The sequence below is a fragment of the Lygodium microphyllum genome, chromosome 10 (genome assembly GCF_053477565.2).
Source record: "Lygodium microphyllum isolate KBCC chromosome 10, Lygodium_microphyllum_v1.1.10, whole genome shotgun sequence".
NCBI classification, from domain to species: domain Eukaryota; kingdom Viridiplantae; phylum Streptophyta; class Polypodiopsida; order Schizaeales; family Lygodiaceae; genus Lygodium; species Lygodium microphyllum.
Window position 1 is genome coordinate 145727667 of NC_141144.1, and position 23124 is coordinate 145750790.

Genomic DNA, 23124 nt, shown 5'->3' on the forward strand with positions numbered 1-23124 from the left:
ATGGTGTATCTTTAAATTCATCTGAAAAGATGGTTCTCTTGCACTTTTATATAGGGCAGGTCATTGAAGCATTGAATCAGATCGTGCTATCGTGCTACTTTTCTGATGCTTGTGGTTCTTGTCATCCATGGCTGAACTTATGGTAAAAGAGTCATTCAAGATAGTTCTAATATTATCCCGTCTATGTCAACTGTTTGGTCGGTTGATGCACTAAGGAATGATGGAAAGAGTTGAGTTTTCTAATCAATACTCCTTTTTGTAGGACCTTGCTTCGATTGGATCACATCAGAAATCCTTTGCTACATCTGATTTCAAAGGTTGCTTATAAATTGGTGCATTTGATGTAGGCGTTTCCTTCAATCAGAATGTGGCTAGCTGGCTGTTTGAGTATTTGCTCTTTTTCTCTTACCACATTTGTGCTCTAAAGCAGACCATGGATTCATGGGAGAAACCATTGAGGTAGTAAAAGAGAAGGCCTGGAGTCTTAGAAGTGGTAAGAGTCAAAACTGCAGATCAAGTTTACAGTTTCTTCTTCGGAGTTGGAACTTTTTGGGCTTAGAAAAAGTGTTCAGGAAAATAATGTTTTCTTGAGTCAGTTTGGAACAGAGTTGCAGAGGCTTTTTGCAGGGCTGGTGCCAGTCCGACAATTCTTGGTTACTCGTATCCTGCAAATCTTCAATCATGTTTGCTTTTTTTTTTTGAGCGAGGTGAAGTGAATGATTGGTTTATTATTTTAAGTTATGGTAAATTATTCAATCTAATGGGTAAGAAACTTTTACATCCCCACAAGATTTGACTTGTGTCTGGTGGATCAATACTTTTTTTTAATCCATTGGCAATGTGGCCTTGATTCTGGCAGATCAGTCCCACAAGATTTGACTTGTGTCTGGTGGATCAATACTTTTTTTTATCCATTGGCAATGTGGCCTTAATTCTGACAGATCAGTCCCACTTCATGAGGATGACTATGTGAAGGAGCATGATGAAGGCGCTCTGGCTCTGGCAAAAGTTGATGAAAATGAGATTCCAAAGAAGTGTCCTGGGCTTTTAATCAGGAGCCTGTCTCATAGTTCTGAACCTGAAGTGGAAAATTTAGTGCACACTGATGAGGAGTACGAAGAAGATGTGAATCATGGGTTTGCAGAATTGGCTACAAAAGATTTAGGTGGTTTTTGGTCTAAGAGTTAAGAGTAGGAACATACAAACCAATTATAGATTTGTTAATCAGGAAAAGAAAGCAGAATTATTGTCCAAGCATGGTTGCAGATGAATTCAGTTTCAGCTAGCAATTTAAATTAGAAGTCTTAGCGACCGGTGGGGATTGTGACTGAAGAAAACTGTGTTCTTTCTGCAGTTGAGAAGAAATCTTTGACGCGTGCTGCAAGCTAGCCAGGTAGCAGAACACCTACAGACTGGAAAATTGTATCCATACTTCACCCTGTCAAGCTATCAGATCCTGAATCTGGAGGTACCATCCATAATATGAGTTTCTGGAATATTACTGAAGGCTGTATAATTACCTGAGACCTTTCTGTCTGTCTGTCTAACCTAACTTATCTGTACGAGAACTGATCTCAAAGAACTGATCTCAAAGAGATCATGACATTCTTATGTATGCTTTCAAATCCTTTTAAGACTTCAAAGCCTGATGGTCTATGTTGCAAATTATAGCTAGGGTCCTTCCTCAATTACTAAAGCCTATATAAAAAAATGTCTAGTTGTCTATGAACCTATGCTTGATTTACTGCACTCTATAGGCAATGTAGCATTACTTATAGACCTGCTTTCACATCTCATCAGTATGTTGATCGAATGCTAGAATCAGTACTCAGGGATGGGGTTGCAGATGACAAATCCATGCTATCCTGAAAAAGCAAAGGAATGAGTGCTGAAAATTATATGTGAAACAGGGGATGCATCACTTCACATGGGCTTGGACCTCTGATAGCAGATGCCAATTACTTCTTTTGGACCTGCTAGATCAGATCAGATGTAGGATATTTAAAAAAGACAATGAACCTGGTAAAATGTCCACCAAGACTGGAGTAAAAAGCCCATGCAAAGTGAGTGATGTGACGGTTCCAAAATACCACACTGGGCATCCCTCTTCCTGCCACGTGCAAGAAGTCTATCTGGCAGGAAGGGGGATCTATACACACACATCACAGGCGGCAGTCCATGTACAACTAAATCCCATTGGTGTATTGTTGTGAGCAAGAGGTTGGATGTTCAAGCTTCATCACTTGCACAAAGGACAAACTACTTTAAGTGGGGTTCGCAAACAAGAAATGGTGAGGGGAGTTGGTTGCCTGTAAAGTGTCCTGGAGCTGTGATTTATACTTCCAATTGGTTTCCTACACTTGGCATCATATTCTTCTGGTTCGGTTGTGCAAGTATTGGCTCCTAGTTGTACATGTTTCAGCCAATTACACACAAAAAAAGTATTGAAGCTCCTTTGCTTGCACAGAGGATGAAAAAGTGTTAGAATGACAAATAAGAATTGAGGGGGAGTTGGCTGCCCAGAAGTGTAGGGGGGCAGTGATGTGTGCTTCTGATTTGGTTTCCTACACTTGGCATCAAAGTCTTCCAGCCAAGGCTTCTTATGCAAATAGCAGGGGCCAGAAGACTTGCACAATCAAACCGCGACTTAGACAGGGTTATGGGCTCTATTTTTGTAACCCAAAGTTTTGATGTCTTATTGAAATTTGGTTTGTAGTTTGTGCATGAATGAAGGGGTCTTCATCCATTGCTATAACCACGTGCAACCGCTTGCATTAACCAAAGAGGGCATCTTCAATATCACCATCTGACATCTTAGTGTCCCATGCTTGACAAATCTTGAGATGGAGGCACGAGTTTTTGGCCCAGAGTGGGTACAGGTTGCCATCAGTTAACAAGCTGCATAATGAATTTGCAATCGTGATACAATAAGGGACCAATGTTGATGTGATTTTTAAGTTTTTTTTGGACCAATCGTATACACTTTCAGCAAGTCAGATGTGGACCTTAAAGTTGCACATATTTCTTTAGGAAAGATTTGTGATATACGTCAATGGCTTCATACTTAACCAGCAAATATTGTGTGAATGACCAAGGGAGGAATAGAGAATTATCACGATTAGAGTGTTTCAATATTTAAGGAAATAAATATTAGGGAATCAACAAGGATATAGTATTAGTGTGATTAGTCAATATTATTAGGAAAGAAGCATCAATATAAAGCTGGCCATTACAATGACATTCACCTAGGGAGTGAGTTATCTTTCCAAATAAGCTCGAGGTGCAAGGAATCTAGATTGATTTTTCAAGTGCAAAGCCTATTTTTAGTATTTCTAAAAAGCTATGGCCAAAATGTCATACACTAAGCCGTGTTTTACTAAAATTTTGTGATATCTATAGGGAGTATTTTGTATATGAAACTAGTTCGTAAGTGTAAGTCCCCATCCACCCACTTTGCAAATTGAAAACTTATCAAGGTAAGGTACATAATAAAATAGTGTAGATAGCAAGATGATCAACAATGTCAAATTGGTACACATATGCACACATGAATGTACATGTGCACTAGCACGCAAAGAGAGATGGAGAGAGAGAGAGCCCTCTCTAGTAGACCACAACATTGTGTCATCATTCCCTCTTAAAAGGACCACGGCATTGTTATCTCTCTCTCCCTCTCAATAGTCAATAGTGCGATTTCATCTCTACCCCTCAACTACTTTTGTCAATAGTCTACTTGACTCTTTTTTTGTCAGACTCCATAGCTCATAACATGTAGCTTGTTAGATAGTTCATATCACAAACTCAATATGTGACCCTCTCTTTAAACATGGATTCACTCCCTTCCCACAAAACACCCAAAAACAAAAACTTTTGTTTATATTGCCATTCCTTTTACATAAAGAGTTGTGGGGTGAATGGTTTTAATTTCCCTTATCACCCCTTAAACTACAAGGGCAACACTTAGAGGTGAGGGTTAGGCTTGAGAACTTGTCCTCGTAGTGAGATGGATCCAAAGATGTTATCAATAGTCTTGGTATCATTGCCCAAGCCAAATTGAGAGTCTAGCTTATGGGAGAAATATTTATATCAATAAGGTTACAACTTGAAAGCAAAGAATATGGTTTTAATAGACTCACTTGCTAAAGTGCTTATACGCTTGATGGAACAACATGGAAAGATGGCAACATGTGGCTACAATTATTAAGAAGATTGAAGATGAAATCATCAAAGAAATATTAACCAAAGTGCAAGATGGAGTACAAGAGGAAATCAAAACAAGTAGGCAAATCAACAAGACATGATAGACACTATTTTCAATAGTTAATGAAGCTACATTGCAAGAGAAATATCACATTTGACACATGTTTAGGAGGCCTTCTTAAGGAATGGCATAGAGAAACACAAGAAAACTAGTTGATGAAGACTACCAAGGATGCTAACATACGAATTGGAGATTAAACTAAGGCCAATGCTAGAAGAAAGGAGTTTAAGTAGATGATACCATGGAAAAGTATCAATGAAAGGAATAAGTAACTTTGGAGTTTGGAAGCATGAGAGATAAAGATGAAGCATTAAAGCAATCAAAATGTTTCAAGGGAACCAACACATGGATCACAAATAAACTTATACTAGCACAACTCAAAGCATTACTAGGTGAAATTGCTGAGATGAAGGTAGCTATCAAGGTAGCAAAGTCATCATTGAGGAGTTTAAAAAGTCTAAACAATAAGTTATGTTTGGGTCATGATGTATTTAGCAATTTTGATAGCTTTAGTAGCTAGTTTTCTTTTTATGCTAATGGCATCCTAACATGGGTTGCTTTTTATGCCAATGGTATCTCAAAGTGGATTGTAACGAAAAACTTTGATGTGTGTTTCTTTGTCCTATACACCTTCAATATGTTTTTGTCCCATAGGCCTTCACACGAGTGTACAAAATAACCCAAGGGAGACATAGAGCCAAAAAGGCTTGGGGGTGCTATAAAGATGGAGGGGGAATCAAGATCACATAGGGGAGATGAAAGGGTGATTATTGCCCTGCTCCACTCTCACTCTCTACTCCTAATTACCTTCACTCTCCCTCTTGTAGTCATTCTCTATCCTTCCCACATGGTAGCTACAACCACCTAAGGAATAGGTGCATTAAATAACTTTGCTTTTATGGTTCATTCATTTAAAACTTTTAACACATTACAACAACCAAGGGAGTGGGCTTAGAAAAAGTGGCAAAGAAATGAATTTTTAGATCTTTGAAATTTTCATTTTGGTTGGGATTATGCTTATCCTTCTCTAAGTGCTTATGCTAGAACAACAAAAGGAAGGAAGATAGTTCTAAAGCTTATGCTCAGCCTTCTCTAAAAGTTTATACTATAACAATTTAAATTCCAACCAATAAGAAAAATAGTTTCAAACTCTAAAAGTTCATTTCTCTACCACTTCTTTGAAGCCCACTCCCTTGGTTGGAATGTGTTAGGAAATTTTCAAATTGATGAATCGTAAAAGCAAATTTGTATAATCCAATGGATTCAAGGTTTTGCCAATTATAGATTGTGAGGCTAAGAAAATTGTTGCTTCATGATGTGATGTTCATGGAATGATTGCACATATAATGGAGAAGTGCTCGTCCATGTTATCATTGCCTAAAGAAGCAACTCACATTGTGCCTTAACCAATTATTGCAATTCATGACATTAAAATTAGTATTATAAAATACAAACTTTAAACAATGGCCACATGGTAACTAAAACATTTTTTAAAAAAAAGGATGCAAATGCAAGAAAAAGCATACTTGTATGTATAGTGTCTAAAAATACTATTGCAACATGTGCATGCCTTATCATTGGTATAGGTGTTAGCTTAGAGGAATTCTCAAAGCCAAAATTGAACCTCGATATGAAATACTTCCATTATGCAATTTAAGTTCAATATCCTTTATTAGCATTAACCATTAAGGTATGCTTAGATGATGGTTAAGGGTTTAGGTTATTCTTGGTGCAAAAAAATACCCCAAATTTTACATATGGATGGTCCAAAATTTCTCCTTTTTTTTGAATGTAGATATAGACTTTGGCTAAATGCTCCAAGAAATGCAAGTTGCAAGTACTTTCTTTTGCTAAAGAATATTAGAAAGAAAGCCTACGTCCCTAGTTATGTTTTAGATATATGCATTACTGTAAATTCTTTCGTTGATATTTAGAGGAACAATAACAAGAATATAGCCACTTCGGTTAGGACTCCTCTGAACTAGGGAGTAGAAGACATCATGTAAGTTCAGATTACATTGATCACAAGATAAAATGGTAAAATGACACTTTTATCTGTTACGAACCACTATTAAAAACTCTCTTTTTTGTGGGGGCTGATTAGGCTGTAAATTTGGAAGATACTCTCCTGCATTGACTATAATAAAATCCTTTATAAGCACTAGCTACCTCAAGCGACCCATTCTACTTTGGGCCACATGGACAGACTTTTCTTTCAGATGTTTTCTTCACTGTCTGCAACCCAAGCACTAGATTGCACCTCAATGGAGATCTCTGCATACACCTGCAGTCTCTGTACACCATATGTCTATCTTGAATACAGATGAGCTGGAAGGCGAGGCTGTGCAATTGCTTCAAGAGGCTTGGCCATGAATGTGACAACTCCAGGACGCTCAGTCATGTCAATATCCTCTGCTCGCACCCCCTCTGGAGGTGACCACGAGAACTGATGCAGCAGGCGGGCAAGCATCAGCTCCACTAAGTACAACCCCAGCTGAGCTCCTGGACAGATCCTGCGCCCTGCTCCAAAAGGTAACAGCCTATAATCGTGGCCTTTGATGTCCACATCTTCCTCCAAGAACCTCTCAGGCCTGAACACAAGAGGATCTGGCCAAATCGCCGGATCACGTGCAATGGCCCATACATTTACATGCACTACTGTGCCCCTTGGGACATCGTAGCCACCTATCTTCACATCTTCTGTTGCTTTGTGAGGCAGCATAAGCGGTGTTGGAGGATGCAGCCTCAAGGACTCCTTTACCACACACTGGAGGTAAGGGAGCTTGGAGAAATCCACTTCTCTCACAACATTTTCCATTCCTATCACTTTATCAAGCTCTTCTTGGGCTCTCTGTTGCACACGAGGGTTCCGGACCAGCTCAGCCATTGCCCATTCCACAGATATGGCTGTTGTGTCCATACCAGCTGTGATCATATCCTGATTGTACAATAACCATTTGATTTTGTATATTAGAATGATAACATGGAGAGTTCATTTGGCACAACCTGACAGTGCAATAAACTTTTGAGTTTTCCATATTTCAATGACAACATTGTGAATTTTTTTAGCACATCTACCAAATGCAATACTTGCTGCAGTAAATTCCAGCACTATGACCAGAAAATTCACAATGGTTTTAAGCCTTGACCACTCTTATGCATGGCCCATACACTGAAAGTGATCCTTAGGCAGAGACACTGTTGTTGCAAGTTTTCTTTGTGATACTACAAAACGGGAGCAGGAAACTTCCATTTAAAAAACACACTTACCCAAAGGAGCCCTATGATGTGTGTATCTGTCAGACCAGCATCCTTCTGCAATGTCAGCAGGGCATCAACAAAGTGTTGTTCCACTTCACCAGTTTTTTCTCTAGCAAGAGTATGCTCCTGCATAATGATTTTTGTGAGGGTATCCCTCCGAGCACCATGCTTCAAAAACTCCCCTATTTGGAGGGGGAACATCCACCTGATCCAGGGTATGTATTCAGACATCTTGATCGATGCCCCAAGTTTCATTCCTTGTGCAATGATGTCCTTGAACTCCTGCCCTTGTGGATCCACCTTGCCTTCCCCATCCACAAACCGCTTCCCAAATGCGATCCGTGTTATGTTATTGAAAGCCACAGCCGATAGATGCTTCTTGAGAGTGATAGGTTTTGTACTCCCACCTTAAATCAAGTATCCGAACAGTTAATAAATTTGAGAATCTAAACCTCAAAAAACTGTTAAATGTCTGTGACCTTCACGATCTAACAAGTGCTAAAACCCACATACTGAGTATTGAGATAACGCATACATGTCAAAAAACCCCCAAACGGAGACGATGTGCTCATTTGATCGATAAATCTGTGAGTCTAAATCTCAATAGCGTGAAATGCTGGTAGCCTTCATGATCCACAAATGCTAAAACGCATCTATTGAGAAGTGATCAAGCACATGGAATTTATAACTCACCTTTCCCACCGCAATCATTGAAGATGCCCTCAACCATGGCAGAAACCTCATCCTCTCGCAAGGGGCGCAGCGCTTCAAGTCTCTTTGGCGTGAACAGCTCGAGCGTGCACACCTTCCTGACCTTGACATAATGGGGGCCATAATCAGCCCAGATGAGATCCTGGCCATTCCTGCTGAACAGATTGGCAGCACGGGTGCGGTTTCGGGCGGAGAGCTGCTGGTCCTTCTCCTTGAGGACCTCCTTGGCGAGATCGGAGGAGGAGATGACCACATTGAGGGTGGAGCCAAACCAGACGGACATGATGGGGCCGTACTTCTTGGACCACTCCCAGAAGCACCTGAACCGCAGGGGGGTGATGTCGTAGAGGTTGCCGACGAAGGGCAAAGGGCGGGGGCCGGGAGGGAGGCGGCGGCGGTGGAAGAGGGCGACGGCCACAATGGCGGCGAGGGCGGCGGCGACGAGGGGGATGAGGAGGAATGGATCGGAGGGCAGGGGAGCCATGGTGGCTCAGAGATTTTGGGGGTGTGCAATGAATTGCAGAGAGAAGTCTTTGCTCAGAAAAGAGGGAAGAGAAGATGAGGGATGGCTCTTGGGTTTGGATCAGAAGGAGCAGATAACAGAAGAAGAAGAGAGGATGAGAAATGCAGTCCGAGGAATAATGCAGCCTTGCGTTTGGAACATAATAATGGAAGAAGAGAGAGGTGGGTTTGGAGAGTGGTTGTTCTTTGTTTTGGAGGTGTGTAAGATGAAGATGGAGCAGAGGATGATGAAGATGGAGAAGACGATGATGATGATGATGATGATGATGATGATGGAGGCGCGGCAGAGCAGTGGGTGTGCGTGGTGTCGACAGAAACGTAGGTGTGGGTTGGTGAGAGTGGTCTATTTGGGTTTTGTGAGAGGAGGCTTTCAAAGAGGGTGGTGCGTGCCTGGGGTGCTTTACCAACAAATCCGATGATGACGAATGATGATGAGAGGTGTATGCAGGAACCCGCACTACTATTGATGCTTTCATGAATTTATACTCAACGGCATTATCCATGTGAATTACAGTTGACGAAAACAGGTTGCTAAAATACATGTGTTTTTTTTTTTTGGGGGGGGTTTTGTTTTATTTTTTGGGGACCCCCTTCTGCTTCTTCTTGTCCCTAGGTCTAGGATTTAAACCTTAGGGGGACCAAAGATCCAAAAGATCAACAGATTGTGCTCCCCACCATTGGAGCTTTTTGCGTGTTTCTTCTTCTGTGTAGGAATACTTACCATCGGTAATGCCTCTTTTTTTGAGCTTGTTGCTTGAGAAAATTGCCCTTGCCACATCACCTTCCATAAAAAGACTCAATCATTGAGAGGAAGTTGCCGCAACCATGTATTGTAGAAGCAGCCCTTCAAGATGTCGGTTGGCACATTGATACCTCAATTACTACATGTCTTTGGCAAATCCATGTTACTTGTTGCCCATATACTTTGTAAGTCTTTTATGCTTAAAGCTTTCCTTAATTCCCCTATTAGATTTAGCCAGATCTAGTTTATTCTCAACCTCTTCTAAACAAGCCTGCTCTCCATAGGAGTTAAATCGGTGGTCGAATTGACACACTCCCTTTTTTGCCAAATTAATGCCTCTTCTTCCAATGTCTATAACTAGAGGAGGGTAGAATACCCATGACCAAAAGACATTCTCTTCCATGTGCATATTGCTAACAATTTTATCAATCTTGGCTTTACTCTGAATTTCTTTCCACAATTACAACAAATTTGCTACAAATCCAATTGATTTCACTTTCATGATTGCTTCGGTGCAAATTAAGTCCTCCTTTTAAGACCTAAACAATCCAAAGCTTGTGGGTTCTTCCATGCAAGCAAATCCATGAGCATAATACACCAAGGAGCTCCAATATCAATGCACCTATTGAGAGTAGCTTGGCTTTGAGAGTCACACACCCGACACTTGGTTCAATTAACTAGAGACCACTTGCCTCCTTTTGGAATTTTTAGATTGTCCACGGGAATTGGGGCTAGGTATATATAGAAATCCTCCAATCATCAAATCCTAATGCTTTTGCAACTCAGTGCCCCATGTCATAAGAGGGAGATAGAAGGTAAAAGCAAAGGTATATGAATGTGCTCAAGATTTTGAGCTTCACATGCAATGGCCAACAAGCTCTGTTCCAGTTCTTTAATTTTGCCCTTAACTTATCCATGATCCAAGTTTCTTCGATGTCTTCTTGCACATCTATTCCAAGGTGATGTCCAAGATATCTAAATAGATTGTACCTCTTTATGATCCTCCCATTTGAATTGAGATCATCCAAGCTATCCTCCATGACACTTATTAAGCGAGACTTCCTATAATTGATGGCAAAGTGTGCAGCTCTCATCCATAGACTTCCAACATCTTTAGTGCATTCTCCAAGTTTTCCCTCTTAGCCTCAAGGCCCATGAGAAGATCATTAGTGAACCCATGTCTAGTAAAGCGCTTCCCCCTTGCATTTGACACTCACAAGGTCACACGATCCATCAAAATTTTCATTCATAGAAAAATATGGCATAGAAAAAAAATGTACGGGTTTCAAGACAGAGGGGGTTAAGGGGGCACCCTTGCCTTGCTCCTTTGCTAATGCCAATTGGGTTCAAGAGGGAACCATTAAGTAAGATGTATGCTTCTCCCCCTTTAGCCAACATGAAGGGAAAATTAGCTACTTTTTTGTCAAACCCCCATCCTCAACATTGTGTCTGTAATGTAGCCCCATTTAACCTTGTCAAATACTTTTTCCATGCCCAATCGTAAGAATGCAATCTTTTGATTTGTGACTCTAGCCCACCACTCTAATGCCATGATCACATTGAGAATATGATCTAAAATGTTTCTGCCACACCACTGATGAAGCCATATTGATAGCCGTTGATTGAGAATATGATCTAAAATGTTTCTGCCACCATTGATGAAGCCATATTGAGAGCCATTAACATGCTTCATAACTATTAGACTCAGCTTGAGGGCCAAGGATGTTGCAAATATTTTGTAGATGGTGTTCATTAGGGAGATCGGTCTCCAATGGTCGATCCTTGTACATTCAACCTACTTTAATACTAGGACAATCATGTTTCTTGTCCAAGATGTAGATAAAGAACTTTTTTCCTAGTAGCAACTAGTTAGAGTAGTCACTCATGGTCCAATTACACTCCATTTATATTTGGAAAACCTCCATTAATGAGCCATCATATCAAGGGACTTTTTGCTACCTAGTCTATTTAGAGCCCTCTCTACTTCTTCCATCTCGAAGGGCTTTGTTAAGTTTTGATTTTCCCTTCTTGAAATTATTGAGGGAACTAGTTCCAAGATCTCCATAAGAGCTTCATGGCAATTGTCTGTTTTGTGGTCTAAATAATGACATGAGAATTAAAGGCTACATGCCTTCCGAATCTCTAGTTGTGGTTCATGGTTAAGCTTCCACTATCTAGTTGTAGGGCAAACATTTCCTTGTTCCTTTTTTCTTGGAACCCCCTTATGAATGCTAAGGATATGCAATTTATATATGTAATCATCCTTCTGTTGAAAATCAAGCTAAGCTTATCTAGCTCCCTTATAGGGGTAGTTCTACCACAAGGACCTTTGAATTTAACCATGGTAAGCTAAAGCACAATTGGAAGATGGTCAAAAAGTAAACAATTGGTGCCGCCTCTACCTGATTATGATTGGGAGCTATGCACCTTGATCACTACAATACCACCTATCTAGACAAGACTAGCAGCTCTTGTGACTAAGGGCATTATAAGTGAAAGTCGGTTTAGTGATTTGCAACACTTTTTCTATATTTGCTACCCCCCATGGACCACATTAAAGTTTATACCAAGGGGCTCAGTCTAGGAGGAATGCATGGCAATGTTGCCCATTTTTTACTTTTGATCCTACTATCATTTTTACCCATACACATTTGTGATATTGATTTTGTCATTCCCCTATCTGATTGAGATCATTAAGATACCACTATCATTTGATCTATATGTGCATTCCGGATCTCTGCTTGTCTTGATGATGGTTAAACAACTTGAGCTATCACCTTTGGCCCATCTGAAGAAGCAAGAGTAATGCTTGTGTTGAAACTTAGATTTGCTCCACCTATGCAGTTTATGATCCTATGCAATGACAACATCAAGGTTGTGTTTGTTCATGCCCTTTTTTTGCTTTTGACAGTCTACCACCCATCTTGGTTCACCTCCTTTGATGCCTCAACATTCTTCCCTTTACCTTTGGCAACATTTGTGACTATTTCCACGTAGGATGATTTAATCGATTGCTTATCATGATCCTTCTCCTCCACCAACTATGGATACTCTTTGAAGTAGTGGCCCCATTGCCCACAGTGATAACAAGTTCCAGCAAACTTGCTTCAAACAAGTTTGAGTTGCAATTCACCCACTAAAGGATTATTGATGTCGACAAAGTTAGGCTTCTCCTCCTCGATGCTCCATAATAAACAAATAGGATTTTTGTGGTCTTGTTATGGGGGGCGGGGGGGGGGGGGATGTAGAGAGGTTTGCTTAGCTCCCTTGCAATATGCACGAGAAGGTTTCATAGATAAGTTAGGAGTTCGTGTATCTCCACCGAGATGGGGCAATCCTTTCACAAGCTAACTTGCCCATTTCCACCAATGGCCATGCCATGTTGTATAAAAGATCTAGGCCCCAAAAGCAAATCCCTTGGTTAAATATTTTTTGTATTGTATCTCTATTGGATGAACACCACCTCATAGAATCCCCCTCCCCCATTGTAGATCTCCTCGACTCGGCCTTCAGATTTAAGTATGACATTGAACCAATTGGCTAGATTAAGAGCCTTTAATGGCTTCTCAGTGAAGAAGCACAATGTTACCTTGGTGTTAAATCATAGCACATTGTGACAAAATCTCTTTGGCACCTAGGGTTACTCACTTGGCACTACTCCTATTCTATCCTCCATATTTAGCACCATTGTGAGAATCTCAAACATTGCCTAGGGGTTGGCCTACATGTGCAACTTGAAATCTTCATGTGTATCAAGCAAGGCCTCTCTAGAAGCCTCCTCCTCCTTGCCTTCTCCTTTGCTAGCTTTGCTAAATCCTTCTCCACATTCAACTTCTTCATTGCTTCTTTTTCTCTTATTTACTGCTAGGGTAGCTGCGCTCTTAGTTCTTGATGAGAAACCCTCTTCCACAACACAATTTGGCATCTCCAAATCTGTTGTAGTTGATTTGCTTGGAATGTTTTGAGCTAGCTACCATACCCCCATTTGCATGAGTCAATGCAATTTGGTGGTAGGGGCTATTAATTACTATTAAAAGTTATTTATTATTCTTCAATTCTTGATTTAAGGTGATTACATAGCATGTCATACCACATGCTCATCAGCACCACTACATGAACTAGAAGAATTGATATTCCCCATTTTAAAGGACAATCACCAAATCTCTCTTTCACACACACACACACACACACGCATGCACGCACGCACGCACGCACGCACACACGACACACACACACACACACACACACACACACATTCATAATAATCTACTTTTATTCTTCACATGTGAAGTGCAGTTGATGAAAACGAGTTAACAAATATACAAGCCATCGGAGTCTTCTTCTTATCACCAGGGCTAGGGTTTAGGGTGCCATCATATTGACTAATCTCCATCTTAAAGCGTAATAAAAAAATCTCTCAATCTCTCTCTCTCTCTCTCTCTCTCTCTCTCTCTCTCTCTCTCTCTCTCTCTCTCTCTCTCTCTCTCTCTCTCTCTCTCTCTCTCTCTCTCTCTCTCTCTCTCTCTCTCTCTCGTGTCGCAACATCTTTGCATCTACATTAAACCTCTTCTACAATCAGTGCAATCTTCACAAAAAATCAAGGTTCAATGTCAAGCAAATTACAACAGTTGAAAACAAGTTGTGAGAACAAAGGTTTTGTCTAAATAAGCGTGAGGTAAGGTTTAGAGACTTAGTTAGAATAAGGGAATGCTTTGATCATCCAGTAAAGCAAATTCCAAAACTCAACATAACAATACTAGTGCTTCAGTTTAGCTAGAGTATTGTTAGAACCTATTGCAAATATCAAAGTGATGTATAAACGTCTTTGCCCATGTTGGAGTATAATATGTGTTATAAGCACAAATAATATATTGCAATAGAAATTCAAAATAAGTCTAACTAAATATGATTCAAATATATTTAGCGATTATTAATTTTTGAATAAAGGAGTTAAAATATAGTACTTTTCTTAAGACTCTCTAAAATGAAAATTTGAGTATAGGAGTTCAAAAGTAATACCTATCTTATGACCCTTTAAAATTGACATTGATTATATGGAGTAATATGCAATGCTACCAAGCCAATAAACATTTACCCTACAAGTTTGATGCAAATAATATAATGATAGCTCTATCAATAATATGTATAGTTGCATTAGTGTGATGCTTTTGGGTCCTATGCAAAAACACCAAGTGTGATATATAAACGTCTTTGCCCATGTTGGAGTATAATATGTGTTATAAACACAAACAATACCTTGCGATAGAAATTCAGAACATGTTTAACCAAATATAATGCAAAGACTTGTAGCAATTATTAATTTTTGAATAAAGGAGTTAAAAGATAGTGCTTGTCTTAAGACTCTCTAAAATGAAATTTTGATTATAGGACTTCAAAAGCAATACCTATCTTAAGACCCTTTAAAATTGACTTCCTTTGATCATATTGAGTAATATGTAGTGGTGCCAAGCCAATAGACACTTACCCTACAAGTTTGATGTGAATAATCTAATGATATCTCTATCAATAATATATATATCTACATTAGTGTGATGCTTTAGGGCCATATGCAAAAAGACCCCCCGACTTACAAAACATTCACTCCTTTGAGGAGTTTGAGACACACTTTGAACACATGGGTTGTCTTCTTCACTTAGCAATGCTAGGATTTCTTTGATAATGGTTCCTACTTAGATATTTTCCACTATCTAGGCTCTTTGGCCATGACTGCTTTATTCCTATTGGCCCATAAGGCCCTCAATGCTACTACTTTGAGATCAAATTCCACACTTTCAAAATTTCCTTGTCCTTGTCCCCAATTAGGGAAATCTTCATCTTAAGGTTTGTATTGTAACTAGTTGCTTGCATCCACCCCTTCATATTCTTCCACATGACTTGGGCTACTAGGTAATGCTAGAAAATATGCATTATTGACTCTTTGGCTTTAGAACACATCCTATATAGGGAGCCAATCTTCATAAATTTCCCTACCTTATCTTTAGTATTTGCACAAATCATCCACAACAAAGTGTTGAGCTTGGGCATTACACTCCATACCTTGTGTATTTTGCATCTCCAAGTTTTCCAATTCTCATTTAGGAATTGAGTTTTCCATTCTTCCTTTAGCTTATCATAGAAATCATTCTTCCTAGTGTCAAAGTCTTTTCTTCCCTTTGCCAACAACACTTTTTCACCCCTTTTGATTTGCATTAGAAGGGACCATAGATGGCCTTCCCGATGCATTTTTTGAACTTAAAACAAAACTTATGGATGTGTCTATGATCGTGATAAAAAGCATGTCCAAAGTCCCATGTCCAGAATCACATTTCTTTCATGCCATATAGACACTATTTTTATGCAATTTTCATGGTCGTATTCACACACTTATAAATGCAAAATGCAAGGAAAGAAAAACTAGGGAGTTACTAGTTGTAGATTGAAAGCAATAGTTCTACAACTAAGAGCTCCTTCATTTTCTTTTACCATCCCTTGCATGTAGATTGCCCATTGTTCATACAAACTTAATCCACATTGTATTGCTTGACATAATATATTAGTGACATACAAAAAAGAGATGGATGAAATTGTACTTTTTCTTGCTTGCATTATAATTGAAATATTTCACAAAAATGTTGGGAAGGGCAAAAAGCGAGATTTTTGAGGAAGCATTTGAGCGAGCTTTTGGACAACCTCCATTTCTTATTCCACATAGTCCACTTATTCCACCCATAGTTATTTCCTCCGCCACTAACACCGCAGATGATGCTCCTGCTACCGCCACTGCCACCATGGCTACCTCCACCACCACTACCACCATCTCTGCCACCACCACCGCCACCGCCACCGCCACCACCACCACCACCACCACCACCACCACCACCACCACCACCACCACCACTACCCTCACCACCTCCACAATCACCACCACTACCTTCACTCTGTGTACCTCTCTACCTTTCTCTCTTGTCTCTCATTCTTAGTTTCTCTCTCTACATGTATATTCTCTTTTTCTCTTTCTAACACACTCTCTCAAATAGCACTCTATCTCGTGTAAACGATTCTCTCTCGAGCACGTAACGTGGGTACATTCATGTGATCACCCCCCAGAAAGATACACCATGGCCCACACCTCTCTCTCTCTCTCATTACTCCATCTCTTACTCTCTCTTAGTTTCCCCATGTACATACAATTTCTCCCTCTCACTCTACATTCTCTCTCTCTTTGTGTTGTGCGCATACACACACATGTATACATACATATATACATACATACATCTACACACACACACACACACACACACACACACACACACACACACACACACACACATATATATATATATATATATATATATATATATATATATATATATGTATATAAATCTCAATCACTCACTCACTCTTTGTGTTTGTCTCCCCCTCTCTCTCTCTTATGCATGCGATCAGTCCACATTGTATAATAATGTCTCACATCGGATTACGGCATGTGTTGTAATAAACACTTCGACTCTCTTTCTCTCTCTCTCTCTCTCTCTCTCACACACACACACACACACACACACACACACACACACACACACACACACACACACACACACACACACACACACACACACACACACACACACACACACACACACACACACACACACACACACACACACACACACACACACACACACACACACACACACACACACACACACACACACACACAATGTGAGTGCTTGTGTGGCCACTCTGTGTTTTTAGAACTTTAATTACAATGGGTTGATAGCTCCCTCCCCTCCCCCCTCTCTCCCTCCCCCCAACGAATTTGATACAAGAAAATTCATACAAGTAATCCAAATGTACATTTATATTGGGTTAGCTCTGGCAATAGTGCTTTTGCTTGACAAATTAAGAGAGACAAGGTCACCAAATCTTGTCAAAAATTTGAGAAAAGCTATCCAATGAATTGTATAACAATATTTTCTTGACAAAATACAATGCAACTGTGTTAAGAGGTAGTGTTGGCATTGCATTGCTAGTCATAGCATAGGTGGCATTGGAAAAGTTATTCTACTTCCAAATACAATGTGCAAGTTTTCTTTAGTGAGTATGGGTTGGTATATAAAAATGTTGGCATTTGCATCCATTCAAAACACTCAGAGATACACATAGTATATGTGCTTGCATGCCAAATATGCTTTTCCTTTTGCAACACTGTCCATGAAATCCTGACAATTACATGTTGGATTCTTTGCAATGTGCACATCATAATACTCCTTCAAGTCACTTGAGTCAGGTGTCTCTAGTTTGAAAAGCTCATGCTTCAAGGGATTCACCACTATGTGGGCCTTCACAGTTGCATCTAGAGTCAATGCCAAGCCTATCCTTTTCCTTGCAGCCTATGAAACACCTCTTCAATATCTAGATGAGACCTCGTTAGCATCCACCTCTTATGTTGCCTTTTCTAAAACAAACCCATCACTCTCCAACATGTGGATTTCTTCAGTTGTCAAATTTGTGCCTCGCACTAGTGGCCATACTTGTGGAACCTTGGGTGGTGTGTGATGAATGGAAGAACAAATGTTCCATGTATGGTGCACACTATCATTACAGAACCACATGAATTGGCGTCACATTCCATGTTGATTGCTAGCTTCTCCTCTTGTGTTGGACCACTTGATGACACCCCAAAATGAAGGTGCAAGCACCCCATGCATCATGTTTTTGATTGTTTTTTTGTATTTTCTCTCTCTAGATTTCAACCGTCCTTGACATTGCACGACTATGAGCTGGAATCCTTCTTATAGCCCAAAAGTGTCATGAAGGACTGTCTCCACCACCATTTTCTCCAAAGAATTTGGTGATAATGCCCTTGATTGGTGGGGAAGAAAAGGGTCCTCAAAGTTAAGTTTTTCTTGTGTCCTTTCTTCTAGGTATGTTTTCAGTCACATACTTAGGCCTATGAGAGGCATTGGCTTCCTTTGATCCCACTTTCCCATCAACTTTATGTTTTCTCACTACAGTCACATTGTCCCCTCAAAAATCAGGACATTGATGCAATTCAATTTCTCTTGCCACCTCCTCAACCATCCTTGCTGTTGCTCAAGGTATGGGGCTAATTCCTTATTGTAGTTGACTCAAAAGCTTCTCTGCACTAGGTCTTGTACCATGGAACTTTCTGCTAATGAATGCATGCCATTTTGTGCTCTGTAATAGAGCATTGGCTAAATCACTAACACATGCATTGTATAAGATGATGGATCCCTTGAATCCCTCCCCTGCATGCATGCATTGGCTCTGCTAGGTTTGTGGTTAGCATCCCTCCCCTGTAAAAAAACCAACTTGCATGCATCGGCTCTCCTAGGTTCGTGGTTGGCATATGAGAAATGTTCTCCACCACTTGGACACAAATGCAACACGAGAGGGCATAGAGTGTGGAAAAACGAATGCACCATACATCTCACCCTACTATTATGAATTAGTCTTACCTTGGCAAAGTGTTGTTTCCAACATGGATATCTGATATGCCACCAACTAAGCCAACAATCCATTGTTGGTATATTGCAATTTGCAACTTTCCCTGAGGCCCACTAAACCTAAATGAATTGATATTGCATTGTTGCATCGTCTTTCATGGCGACTGCACACCTCCACATGTGCGACATAAGCACCTATGCTCATCTTGGAAACTCTTGTGCACATATTGTGAAGTATGTATTTGGAGACTTTGTTCCCAATGAAATAAGCAAGATCTCTCCCTTTCTTGCATTATGTTGTCCGCGGTCCACCATTGAACATTGTGTGTATAGCCCTCTAGTTGGCAGCTGCCTCTTCTGCCATGAATCCTCGAAAATCAACACTTGGGTGGCCACACTTCTCCATCACTTCATTCATCTTTGTCCAGAAAAGAGCTTGTGCATCTGTATACTCTTCCTTCATCTCACATATTGCGAGAATCATCAACTCTTGTGTACTACAAAAATACAAGACAAGAATGGAAGAGTAAGGAGAACTATGTTCATTAAGTTCGTGTTGTGGTGGTAGAATTGTGTAAGAGAAACTACCTTGGGTCATACACATGTGTTGCCATGGTGGTCCAATCATTAATGCGACGCACTTGGTCGAAGCATACCTAGCTATTGCGTAGGTCCCTAATGCCATTCCTTCACGTACGATTCACTAAATCAACCCTTAAGGTTGGCCTAGTCATTGACATTTTGAATATAAAGCACGTACTATCATTGTCAATGGCTTGCCCAAGAAATAGGCTACCATGGAAAAATCTATATGCACAACGTTGCTTTAATTTTAGAAGAGGAGATTCCATTCCTTGATCACTCTTAGCACGTGCTGCATGGACCATGTGTTTGAACCTACATGCACAGAATGTTGATCTTCATGTGCATGGCTTTTTAAAGATATTTTGGGATGTGTTGTGATGGAATAATATGGTACCTATTCCTCTGAATGAGTGGGTGGAGTTCCTCCAGCATCATCTAGAGTTCAGTGTTAGACATGGAAACACCTTGCTCTTGAATTAGGGCACTCATCACTAGCCTTCTAGCCACGATCATTTTTGTAGGTGTCGAGGTCTAGCTGCACTAAAGTCTCTTACCATTTCCTCTACGGTCTTTTGCACCTCTTTGACAATAAATCTACACGTGCCTCTTTGCACCTCATGGTTATGTGTGCCTTGATGGATGAACAGACTTGACATTGGGCTCACGAACATCACATAATACACTACACACTTGCACTTGGAGAGTAGGATGAGGGGGTTGGGTTCTTACAATAGAAGCATCCAAGGCTTTCGAGACCATTAGCTGACATTTCGATAGCTGATATGATGGTATTAAGTTTACCTGCATTTCATGTATTAGGACTTGATTAGTATGATTTACTTGTAAGAGGTTACTAGAACCAGGTCATCATGTGACTCCGCAATCATTTTAATGATAGTGGAGCGAATGAAGAATCTTGTACCTATTCATGCCACCTAGTTTGGGAGCCAGAAATCGACCGCCCAACATAATTTCTCTCAAGCCCTGCTCTACTTAGTGAACAAACCTTGTGCTACAGGACGTATAGCTCAATGGCTCCTCCTGCTCCTGGAATTCGATTTCTCCGTGGTGGTACGAAAGGGAAAACAGCATTACATGGCTGATCACATGTCCCGTATACCCACAGGAGAAGTAGCTGGACAAGGCATCATTGACGAGTTACCTGATGCCCACTTATTCCACCTATCCAGAGAGAGAGACCTATTTAAGGCTGATCTGGCGCCATACTGTGCAGATGACATAGTCCAAGTGCTCGAGCACGGACTACCTGAGCAACCAATAGAAAAGGCATGACTTAGGCACTTGATCTTGAAGCTCCAGCCCTACCAGCTGATTGCAGGCCAACTCTATAGGTTGGGGCAAGACGGATTGCTGCGTAGGTGTGTGTGTGAACATGAGATGCATGATGTGCTCTCAGAAGCGCACAGCGGCATTGCAGGTGGACACTTTAGCGGAGACACGACAACACGGAAGGTGTTGCAGTCCCAACTATGGTGGCCCACACTTTTCCACGACGCCAAGCGATTTGTCAAGCATTGTGACGAGTGCCAGGGGGCGAAAGTTCCGATTCGTAAGGATCAAATGGAGTTAACCCCAATCATTGCTCGCCAACCCTTCGAAAAATGGGGAATTGACTTCATAGGACCAATTAGCCCCATAGCTCAGTACTCACAAGCCAAGTACATCGTGGTGGCCACAGATTACCTCACGAAATGGGCAGAGGCAAGAGCAACACAAAAAAATGACGCTAGAACGACTGCCAAGTTCTTATGGGAGCAAGTGATCTCGCGCTTCGGTTGCCCCATCGAACTGGTTAGCGACCAAGGCACACACACTTCATCAACGAAGTGATAGCACATCTCCTATCCACCTTTCTTATCATCCATCGCAAATCCTCGCCATACTACCCTCAGGCTAATGGCCAGGCATAATCAACTAACAAAATTCTTATTAACATCCTGACTAAAGTAGTCTCAGCCTCAAGAAGCGACTGGGACAACAAGTTGATGGCAGCCTTGTGGGCCTACCGCACAGCTTATAAGACGGCCGTCGATCAAACCCCCTTTAGGCTGACCTATGGGACTGAAGCAATTCTACCAGTAGAATTCTTCGTCCCTAGCCTAAGAATAGCACTCCAAGAACGATGGGAAGGGAATGAAGCATGGATACAACGCCTAACCGAGCTGGAATGCCTATCAGAAACTCGTCTTCTAGCCACCCACGCGCTCATCTGCGAGAAGGCTCGACGAAAGATGTGGTTTGACAAGCATGTCAAGCAGCGAGACTTCGAATAAGGGGATCTTGTTTTGCTATACTCAGTAAAAGGACACAAACTGAAGATGAAGTTCTGAGGACTAGGGCCTTTTAGAGTACGCATGATTGGTAGAACCGGGAATGTTGAGTTGGAGACACTTGATGGTGAAGGAGTAGGCTTTTTTAACGGCAGCCGCGTAAAGAAGTACTATCCTCCTTCCCATCCATTACATGAGCCACCCATGCTAGAAGCCCCACTGAATGTCCGCATGGCAACTATAACCGACCTACAGATCAGGACGAGGAAGCAGTGGCACTGGCGTATCTACAAATCACAGTCATAGCAGGCACGGTGTATTCTTTCGACGCCTTGATTGATGAAGGGGCGGACTACAACATCTTGACACATGACCATTGGACACGCATTGGTCAATCGAAGCTACAGCCCACTAATGCCAACCTCACCCCTTTTGGGGGTACTGCCTATTCACTCCTGGGGAAGTGCAAGTTACTTGTTTCCATCGAGACTGAAAGTTTACCAGCCTTCTTCCATGTGTTGCCTAACACTAAAGTAGCCGGTAATGTGTCACTATTGGGTCGTACCTTCAAGAAGCTAATGCACTGTAATGTGGATTACAACCTAAACTGCATTCATCTTGCCATTGGCAACACCCGTATAGTGACGACCTTCAGCAAAGGGCTGTCATGATTCCTCCACCATCACGACGCCACCGGTAGAAACCCCTAGGACCACGCTCCAGCCCCAGTCTAAACTAGAGAAACCTGTGACTTTGTGCCACGCACTCGACCCCAGGCCCAAATCCACCAAGTATGCTCACAAGGCCAAGGAGTCCAAACTTATGTGGGTGCCAAAATGACAGGAACCACATTCGGGTACACCACCCAAATGGGACCCTAACCACGAGAAACATCAGCCGTTCCGGCCTAGGAGGCAGTATAGACGCTATTGCCATGGACAAACAACCACGCCGCGATGGATTCCTAAGGATCTCTTGCGGACACAAGGATACTACGAGGGCAATGCCTAGATTTGGGTGCCTAAAAATGGCCGGCTAAAAAGCTCATCTACAAGTGATATCACCATAGAGCGGAAGGCTTGCACACATGGTACCCAGCACATGATCAGCACGCCATTGCCAGCTGTGGCTAGTAAGCCTCAGCTCATCTATCGACCAAAGCAAACGCCACAAGCCTTAAACCTGCCTAATCCAAAGGGCTTAAAAAGCCCTATGACTGCTTACTCAGAACCTAGCCTGACCCCCAGGCCCTCGGAGCTTCCTGCAGCACCTCAAGGTGCTTCG

The 23124-nt window shown here is 41.3% G+C and overlaps 2 protein-coding genes across 10 annotated transcripts in view; one reads left to right on the plus strand and one right to left on the minus strand.

Annotated features, from left to right (window-relative positions):
- LOC148030659 (uncharacterized) overlaps positions 1–1643 on the plus strand; it is a 39535-nt gene extending 37892 nt beyond the window's left edge. For 4 of the 9 annotated variants that reach the window (XM_087687010.1, XM_087687012.1, XM_087687011.1 and 1 more), the window contains 6 exons: positions 60–142; positions 263–317; positions 431–493; positions 597–660; positions 942–1165; positions 1355–1643. In XM_087687010.1, the coding sequence (XP_087543136.1) occupies positions 128–142; positions 263–317; positions 431–493; positions 597–660; positions 942–1165; positions 1355–1389 (456 nt within the window). In that variant the 5' untranslated portion in view covers positions 60–127 and the 3' untranslated portion in view covers positions 1390–1643. Of the gene's footprint in view, positions 1–54; positions 143–262; positions 318–430; positions 494–596; positions 661–941; positions 1166–1354 lie in introns of all 9 variants that reach the window. The other 5 variants (XM_087687013.1, XM_087687009.1, XM_087687008.1 and 2 more) reach the window with 2 other exon arrangements.
- A 4523-nt stretch (positions 1644–6166) lies between these two features.
- On the minus strand, positions 6167–9125 carry CYP98A3 (cytochrome P450, family 98, subfamily A, polypeptide 3). The gene is made up of 3 exons (XM_087687017.1): positions 8216–9125; positions 7532–7929; positions 6167–7199 (listed from the first exon to the last, which is right to left on the minus strand). Exons 1-3 carry the CDS (start codon positions 8715–8717, stop codon positions 6570–6572), a joined length of 1530 nt encoding a protein of 509 aa, XP_087543143.1. The 5' UTR covers positions 8718–9125; the 3' UTR covers positions 6167–6569.
- Positions 9126–23124: the final 13999 nt, after the last annotated feature.

What these genes read in the sequence shown, in the direction of transcription:
- CYP98A3 (XM_087687017.1), bottom strand. Translation starts at nt 8,717, where the DNA reads ATGGCTCCCCTGCCCTCCGATCCATTCCTCCTCATCCCCCTCGTCGCC. An exon ending in CAATGATTGCGGTGGGAAAG is followed by an intron (nt 7,930 to 8,215) that starts GTGAGTTATAAA and finishes ACTTGATTTAAG; the next exon opens with GTGGGAGTACAAAACCTATC. An exon ending in ACATCATAGGGCTCCTTTGG is followed by an intron (nt 7,200 to 7,531) that starts GTAAGTGTGTTT and finishes TTGTACAATCAG; the next exon opens with GATATGATCACAGCTGGTAT.